The 9,913-nt window shown below is 35.1% G+C and overlaps 1 protein-coding gene across 1 annotated transcript in view; it reads left to right on the top strand.

Annotated features, from left to right (window-relative positions):
- Nucleotides 1-9,913, top strand: part of LOC144978021 (uncharacterized) — a gene marked incomplete in the record, with an annotated part of 137,858 nt that overhangs the window by 65,994 nt on the left and 61,951 nt on the right. Inside the window, 3 exon segments of the mRNA XM_078923471.1 lie at nucleotides 1-107; nucleotides 1,273-1,447; nucleotides 2,468-2,563. The exon segment at nucleotides 1-107 is cut by the window's left edge and continues 57 nt beyond it. Of these exon segments, the coding sequence (XP_078779597.1) occupies nucleotides 1-107; nucleotides 1,273-1,447; nucleotides 2,468-2,563 (378 nt within the window).

Genomic DNA, 9,913 nt, shown 5'->3' with positions numbered 1-9,913 from the left:
TGACCATCACACAGCTGAAGGCTGCCATCTTGTACGCCAACTCTCTCAAGGAACTGATAGAACGCTCCAGCAAGCAGAGCAAAGCGTTCGCTGCTGAAAAACTGAAGGTAAATGATGAGAAAAAAAAAACTTTGAGCTTTTATTAAAAAAAAAATAAATAAATAAATAAATAAAAATAAAAATTCCCTTTATTCAGCCCATAGAAGTTGGACGTCTTTATTTTTAGTTGTTTTGCCGGTGACTGACTGTACAGTATGTGTATGCTTGGATTTGGTGGGAACGGAGGAAAAACAATAAAAAACATAATAATTGATCAATTAAATTCCAGATATAGATAGATGGCAGAGAGATATTATTATGCCTGACGTGCAGGTGATTTTGCCGTTTTCTGGATTTTAAACGATGTATTATGTTTTTATCGTTTTTGTTATTGGGTACAGACGGGTTTTTAAAAAATAAAATAAAATAAAATAAAGCTTTTATAGAGCGCAATATCCACTAAACGTGCTCAAAGCGCTTTACAAGGGATCCCTGGACAACAGCAATGCTTAACATGTAGGACGGGACATGACGCCTGTGAGGCGATATTACATTTTTTATGGAATGAGACAACGCTGTTAACAGCCAGGTACTAATTTTACACCTGAGTACAGTGAGAGAATGTGAGTAAAGAACTTTTTTCCAAGGACTCAACTATGCGCCGAGCGAGGCTCGAATCCAGGGCCTTCTGATCTGAAAGCGTGTGTCATACCACTAGACCACAGAGCCACAAGGGTTTTGAACCAAAAACGTTCTGTGTTCAATACTTTGTTGGGGTTTTTTTTTGTTCTTTTTTTTAAGCTGTTATATTTTATTTTTTTTTAATTCCATTTTATGTATAATACATTTTTTTAAAATCAATTATAATTAGTATTTAATATAACACATAATTAACATAGATTGAGAGAAGGGAGGGAAAAGAGAGAGAGAGAGAGAGAGAGAGAGAGAGAGAGAGAGAGAGAGAGAGAGAGAGAGAGAGAGAGAGAGAGACGGGGGGGGGGGGGGGGTTGCCAAAAACACTGTGGCTGATGTCTAGTTATTTTCGGACTGACAGCAAAGTAAAAATCTCCCCCTTTGGGGAATGGAACTTTACAGACTGCACCCAGGATCGATCTCGGATCCTTTGATTGTGAAGCAAGTACGTGCTCCACCAACTGAGCCATCAATCAAGTAAGATCATCTGGTCTTTACAGCAGGCATTTATTTTATATTTTTCAATATTTCTCATCTTAGAAACAAGGCTACATCCAGGACTCGAACCAACCCCACCAACGCCAACAGCAGCAACGCTCGGACAGGCAAGAGTCCTCAACTGCCAAACTGTTCAAGGACTTTGATGTGGCCAGCACGTCATATCACCTCATCACCAGTCGGTTTGACTTGCACCTGTGCGATGATAGGACACCTGGTTTGTTATTTGTTTTCTTTCCTTTTTTTTCGTTAAAAAATTTAGTTTGAGATTAAAAAAAAAAAAATATATATATGAAAAAAAAAAAAAATAAATAAATATATATATATATATATATATATATATATATATATATATATATATATATATAGGGCAATATCCACTAAACATGCTCAAAACACATTACAAGGGGTCCGAATTCAACAACAATACTTTTGGGCTAGTTTGAGGGTGGTAATTGTTGAATTCATTTTTTTTTTTTTCAAATTTTTTTTTGCCAGTAATTGAAATGGTGGGAGTGTGGCTGATGGGCATTTCTAATGTCTTGAATAATATGATGAGATAATGGGGCAGATAGGTTGTGACGTCACACCTACTCTTCCAGTTCCAAACTCATAGGAAGTGTGCATGTAATCAGTCCTTCGGAGGACTAATTATGAGTATGGTTACATGTTGAATTATAAGTTGGTATAACTATTTTAGTAACTGGGTATATAATAATAATAATAATAATAATAATAATAATAATAATAATAATAATAATAATAATAATAATAATAATAATAATAATAATAATAATATATACTTTACTCATCCAAAAAAATGGAAATTTGTTTACAGACGTGGCATGCATGAAAATGTATAAACACAAAGTTGAAAATCTATGGCATCAATGTATACATATATATATATGCAAATGCACAAAAATGTAAAAATATACAACCAAGAACCAATAGCAACACTTTATATATTTAATTTGATAAATTGAGATAGGCCATAGCTAGGTTCTTAGGATTACTGGTCGTAAAAAAGCGAGGATGGATGATTTTTACTGAAGACCTGCAGATATTTAGACAAGAAAATAAGATACTATCACTGAAACCAGAAGATCAATTTACACAAGTTACGTATCTAGTCCAACGGAATAGAGATTTTTACACTTCCAATGAGATTAGAACTAGTTTGTGTTTTTTTCGACATCATATCACACTTTTGTGTCTCCTTTGTGTGAATTTTCAGAACAAGAAGAAAAACGTCACTGGAAAGTGAGTGGAGGGTCCATGCAAGTCACCTTCTACAAACTGTCTTTGGATATGTACCCATTCCACCCAGCAGGTAAACTCGTTACTTCCCTTCATTTGGATTCTTTGGGTTTTTTTAGCTGTTTAAAAAAACCAGGAAAACAACAACAGAAAACAAAAACAAAAAAAAACAACAGTAAAAAAAAAACAAAAAAACAACAACAGAAAACAAAAACAAAAAAAACAAAAAACAACAGAAAACAAAAACAAACAAAAAAACAACAGAAAACAAAAACAAAAAAAAAACAAACAAAAAAAAAACAACAACTTTCTTCAATATTGTTTTTCATAATATTGTTTTTTAATTTAGGAAAAGAAAGCATTTCTTGTTGTCCTTTTCGACACCCTTTTTACTAATCGTTAATGTTTTTTTATTTATTATCAACTTGACTTTTATTTTATTCACCTTTATATTCGCTTTATAGAATTATGTAAATGCAGTTTATAACGCTTATTTATTAACTAATCGTTAACATTTCATTTATTATCAACGTGACTTATTAAATTCACTTTTGTATTGCTTTATAGAATTATGTAAATACATTTTATAACGCTTATTTATTCATTCGTATAATTCACATTTGTAAAGCCAATTACCTCATAGTTGAAAATAGTTTTATTTATATATTTATTCATGTCAAAGAAATTCTTCATTATTTTCCACTAATGCTTCAGTGAATTAAATGCTGTTATTTTCTCTCTACTTCAATCTGTTCATGTTTTGTAATGGACGGAATCAAATTGAAGAAATCATGAATTGTATAGCTTACAAATTTTATGCTTATCTTATACAGTATAGATTTGTGTGTGTCTGAAAAAGAAAAATTGACGATGAAAAATTGAGTTGAAATATTTTTGTGATAGTTTTGTGAATGAAAATAGCAGCTCTTGAACTGCTTTTGAAAAAGCAGGATTTAAAAAAAAATTATTTTAGTTTTATCTTTTTACGTCATAATGTTGCAATACTATTAACATATTTTGTTGTTGTTAAATTGAATTCGTATCACGTTTCCATCAAACTTGTCTTACTGTAATATGTTTTGTTTTATATCACTGTAAAGCGCTTAGAGCCTGTGACAACGGGGTAAAGCGCTATGTAAATGCCATTTAATATTATTATTATTTATTAATTTACAAGTAATACAGTCCAAACATCGAATGGGTGGTTGTAATAATAAATCTACAATATTTTAAGCATCATGTTTTATCTGAAGTCCATGAATTGGCAACTACAACACTCGCAAAGTATCAGGTTTTCGTCAAGATGAGGGTCATTTAAATCGATTAATCTTTGAAGGACTAGTTTTCTGACCATATTTTTAAATAGATGGGGTTTTTTTTTGTTTTGTTTTTTCTCCAGACTACGGCAGTTAACGGGTTAATCAATCTCATGTCATAATATAATATATATATAATATATATATTATATATATATATATATATATATATATATATATATATATATATATATATATATATATATATATATATATATATATATATATATAACCCCGGATGGCCTAAGTAAAAGTAACCCCGGATGGCCTAAGTAACCCCGGTTGGCGGTATATATATATATATATATATACCCCGGTTACTTAGGCCATCCGGGGTTACTTTTACTTAGGCCATCCCGGGTTACTTAGGCCATCCGGGGTTACTTAGGCCATCCGGGGTTACTTAGGCCATCCGGGGTTACTTAGGCCATCCAGGGTTACTTAGGTCATCCGGGGTTACTTAGGTCATCCGGGGTCCGGGGTTACTTAGGCCATCCGGGGTTACTTAGGCCAACTGGGGTTACTTAGGCCATCCGGGGTTACTTAGGCCATCCGGGGTTACTTAGGCCATGCGGGGTTACTTAGGCCATCCGGGGTTACTTAGGCCATGCGGGGTTACTTAGGCCATCCGGGGTTAATTAGGCCATCCGGGGTTACTTAGGCCAACTGGGGTTACTTAGGCCATCCGGGGTTACTTAGGTCATCCGGGGTCCGGGTTTACTTAGGCCATCCGGGGTTACTTAGGCCAACTGGGGTTACTTAGGCCATGCGGGGTTACTTAGGCCATCTGGGGTTACTTAGGCCATCTGGGGTTACTTAGGCCATCCGGGGTTACTTAGGCCACCTAGTAGAATAAAAAAGGTTGCTATAAAGAAAGTTAAATTCATGAGTGCTTATTAGATCTATTGGGTTCTAATTATTTAAAAGATAAAAGCTAGCTCGACATATAATTTATCTTTTAAAATAAGCAATCTTGTTTTCAACAAGTGGCCTAAGTTACCCCGGGTGGCCTAAGTGGCCTCAGTTGACGGTATATAATATCATAATATAATATACAAAACTGTCTTCATGGCAATTGGAAATACCATGCAAAATTAAGTCAAAGTAATACTAAGCTGCTAGAAGCTGTGGATTGAAAAAAATTAATGAACAAAAAAATGAATATATAACATCTTTAAAAAAGGACAAAATGCCAAACACAGAACGTTTCGGGCTCAAATCCCTTCTTCAGTCAACAGAAAAAAAAAAGCAAAAATGCATTACTAAAACTCTAGATCAACGACCGAGAAAATTTTTTCTTTCGTCGATTTGGAATTTAGTAATGTTTTTATGTCTTTATTGTTTTTTTTTTTTTTTTTTTTTTTTTGTTATTGGCTGAAGACGGGTTTTGAGCCTGAAACGTTCCATGTTTGATATTTTGCTCTTTTTTCTATTATTATTATATTCATTTTTGTTTGTTTCAAAATTAAGGGATAATTTGTTCAATGGAAAAGGAGCAAGATTGCGCTATGGCTTTATGAAAATCAGATTTTCCCAAATATTTAGGGAGATGATAAAACTTAGTTGTGTGTCATGACAAAGGTACACATTAGGACACGTCATGACAAAGGTACACATTAGGACACGTCATGACAAAGGTACACATTAGGACACATCATGACAAAGGTACACATTATGACACGTCATGACAAAGGTACACATCATGACAAAGTTACACATCATGACAAAGGTACACATTATGACACGTCATGACAAAGGTACACGTCATGACAAAGTTACACATCATGACAAAGGTACACATTATGACACGTCATGACAAAGGTACACGTCATGACAAAGGTACACGTCATGACAAAGTTACACATCATGACAAAGCTACACACTCATCAGGACTCTGATCAATGTGTTTTTTATATGCTCAAAGATCATTTTATCTAATCTTCACTCAGATAATGGGGGAAATGATAGGAAACAAAATCGATGTCGCTCAAGTGTTGTTTTTTCATATTTAATCTTTCCTCATTGCTTTTTTTTTTTTTTTTGCTTGTGTATTCTGCCGTTTTATTAAAGAACACGGTATGTTCTCTCTGGTTAACATTGCATATACTGTGTTTTTAAAAACAACGGCAGTATTTGTTGTTGGTTTTTTGTTTTTTAAAAATAAATAATAATAAATAAATTTGAGCTTTATATAGCGCAATATCCACTAAATGTGCTCAAAGCGCTTTACAAGGAGTCCCTGGTCAACAGCAACATTTAACATGTAGGACGGGACATGCCGCCTGTTAGGCTATATTACAATTTTTCGGACAAAGACAACGCTGTTAACGGCCAGGTACTCATTTTACACCTGAGTATGGTGAGAGAAAGTGAGTAAAGAGCCTTTTCCAAGGACTCAACTATGCGCAGAGCACGAAGCTCGAACCCAGGCCCTTTCGATCCGAAAGCGAGTGTCATACCACTAGACCACATAGCCGCAATTTGATCTGATCTACTAATTGTTATGTTTATCTAAATGTCAAACGTTAAAACTTGTTTCATCAAGAATAAGATGGATAATTTTAAATGTATGTATAGTAAAATAAAGGGAGAATTTAAAACAAAAGTAAACAACGTTTTGGCCTTTGGCCTTCTTGTTTACCTGAAGAAAGCCAAAGGCCGAAACGTCATTTACATTGTTTTGTTTCTTTTATAAGAGTCGTTTTTACTCCCTTTATTTTACTATACATATTATTTTGGGGGCAGCATGGCTCAGCGGTACGATCTTTGCTTCGTACCCGAAAGGTACCGAGTTCGATCACCCGTCACTGCGCTGTGTGGCCTTGAGCAAGTCACCTCGCCCTAGCTCAATTTGCGGCGCTGCACTGCGGTTGACGCCTGGGTTATTCCAGTTTCCCCTTGGAATAGACCCTAGAGAATAATTTCCCCTATGGGATGAATAAATGGAATTTTTAAAATTTGTTAAAATTCCATCGATACATTTTTTTGTTTTAAAAATTTTTTTTATCATAAACCTTGTTAAAAACATTTTTTTAGTTTGTTTTTTGTTATTCTTTTTGTTATTTCTTTTTTTTAATGACATTTTGTATCTGGATTTATTTATTTCTGTAGAAATTGTAGCTACAGTCGAAGTCTATTTTTGTATATCGTATATCTATCTGTCTATCTATGTATCTATCACGTCATTCCTTCCCACCATATTTTTGGTCACTCTGTAAACAGACATTGATCTCATTCAGACCCGTGGTGAGTTAGGGGTTTTTACATTTTATTTTAGCCCCACAGTCTAGTCAATTAAAAAAAAAAAATTCTTCTTTCCGTTTTCGTATTTTGCTTTGTTTACTCCACCGTCTCACCCTCTTCGTTTTAAATCTGGACACCCTGGATTTCTATAGGGAATGAGATTAGGAAGAGTAGCGTCCCTTGATTGGACATCACCTTACAGAGAGAACATCAACATGGTTTTGCGCATGCGTCTCTCTCGTCCTCGCTTTCGGTGAAGTGTCTCAAGCCGCTTTTACCCCGGAAGCGAGGACGAGAGACGCATGCGCAAAACCAACATGACGTTCTCTCTCTAATAACTTTTCCGACGGTGACGTCCAATCAAGGGACGCAACTCTTCCGCTAATCTCATTCCCTATACAGCCCTTGATGTTAATTAAATTCTTTAATTTCAAAAGGTAAAAAGAACCCTTTTTTTTTTTTAAACTCTCTCCTTACCAGCCATTTTCAGGATTTTCCCCTAAACTTCACACCCAACAAACACAAAAATATATATATATATTTTTTTTTTATCACTCAAACACAATAGCAGTAAGTTTTTGCCATACATAATTTCTTTAGCAAAACATGCTCTTCAACACACGGTTCATTTTCTTTAAATTTTACGATGTACTAAAGAAATTTGAATAAGAAAAATGTTGGTTGTATCGTAACAAATGTGACGATTTCCCTGTAGTTGGTAAGGAGAGGGTTAAGGCAATGGGACATGACGCCTGTTAGGCGATATTACAATTGTTCGGACAAAGACGACACTGTTAACGGCCAGGTACTCATTTTACACCTGAGTATGGTGAGAGAATGTGAGTAAAGAGCCTTTTCCAAAGACTCAACTATGCGCCGAGCGAGGCTCGAACCCAGGACCTTCCGATCCAAAAGCGAGTGTCATACCACTAGACCACATAGCCGCACAAATCAATAGGCAAAGGCGAATAATTTTAAGAGCAGAAGAAAGATATCCAATTTTCCTCTTATTTCTCTCTCTTTATTTTGATTAAATTTTATTTATTCTTTCATTTTTTTAATTTTATTGGTAGAATCCTATTTATTTTTTTGTAAGGGGTCCCAATAGTTCAGTTGGTAGAGCGCTCGCCTCACAAGCAAAGGGATCGAGATAGTGTCCAGGTGAAATCGAGATTTTTTTATATATATATATAATGTGGAGACAAATTTAAAATTCTGTGTCAAGGGAGGTGAGCAATAGATTTACAAGGTTTGATAAGTTATTACACGGGTTACTTCCCTTTGACATTTGATTTTGAACCAACAAATTTTAATTCTCTGTTGTTCGGGATGGTGCTGGGTTTAGAGGCCAGAACAATAATATGATAAAAAGACCCGATGAAAATACAATCTGTACGTCACTCACTATGACTCATTCCAAATGACCAACTCCGACTCCTTGAGCCTCATGTCTCTGGTTAACACCTGGCGGATGTTGTGAGTTTTCTAACTAAATGCATAGCATCAATAGAAATAGTGGATAAACTCTGGCTCCTTGAGGCTCATGGCTCTGATGGACTACTTATTTTTTATAGTTAACATCATGCATTTGTCATTTGATACAGTACAGGGGTACAGTAACTGTGCTACAAAATCACCACCAAAACTGTTGAATGAAACACTGAAGTACCTACATATGTTTCCAACCAATGTTGTGGTTTTCATATCACAATTTTATCATATGAAATATTCTTTTTTTTTCTCTCTCTCTCTCTCTCTCTCTCTCTCTCTCTCTCTCTCTCTCTCTCTGTCTCTCTCTCTCTCTCTCTCTCTCTCTCTCTCTCTCTCTCTTTATCTATCTCTTTTTTTTCTACCCCCCCCTCTCTCTCTCTCTCTCTTTTTCATCACTCTTTCTCTCTCTCTCTCTCTCTCTCTCTCTCTCTCTCTCTCTCTTTATCTATCTCTTTTTTTTCTACCCCCCCCCTCTCTCTCTCTTTTTTTCATCACTCTCTCTCTCTCTCTCTCTCTCTCTCTCTTTCTCTCTCTCTATCCACCTCTCTATCTCTCTTTTTTTTCTATCTCCCCCCCACCCCTCTCTCTCTCTCTCGTTCTCTTTTTCTATCTCCCTCTCCCTCTCTCTCTTTCATCACTCATTTTGTCTCTCTTTATATATATATATATATATATATATATATATATATATATATATATATATATATATATATATATATATATATATATATATATATATATATATATATATATCTTTATCTCCCAATCACGTCTCTCTCTTTTTCTATCTCACTTTCACACCCCACATCCCACCTCTCTCTCTCACTCTCTCTCTCACTCTCTCTCTCTCTTTCTCTCTCTCTCCCTCCCTCCCCCCCTCTCTCTCTCTCTCTCTCTGTCTCAGCTATTATAAGAACGTTCATTTGTTCATTTTTCAAACACAGTTTCAGGTTTCATGCATGTGTACAGACATAATATAGTGATTGATGAAAACTGGTTTTGTCACTGGACAAAACAAAATCAGAACTACAAACTTTGAGAAATAATTCCTTCTCCCCCTTTTTTTTTCTTTCTAAATTTGTATTTCTTGAGATCCAGTTATGTTGTTGCGTTGTTAACGGTAACGTAATACCAAATTAAATAAATCAAGGTGCAGACACCGGTTTAATTTAAAGATCTGAAAAAGTGTATGAAAGATGTCATACAAAGCAAAAAGGAAAAATAGAAGGAAAAAAGCCTTCCCAAAAAATCAGTCGACCTCAAGATCATCTCAAAAATACAGTCGACCTCGAGGTATCTCAAAAATACAGTCAACCTCGAGGTATCCCAAAAATACAGTCAACCTCGAGGTATCCCAAAAAATCAGTCGACCT

This window comes from Berghia stephanieae, chromosome 8 (assembly GCF_034508935.2).
Source record: "Berghia stephanieae isolate SIO BIC M18660-M18661 chromosome 8, UCSD_Bste_1.3, whole genome shotgun sequence".
Lineage (NCBI taxonomy): Eukaryota > Metazoa > Mollusca > Gastropoda > Nudibranchia > Aeolidiidae > Berghia > Berghia stephanieae.
This window is presented reverse-complemented; position numbering and strand designations above follow the sequence as displayed.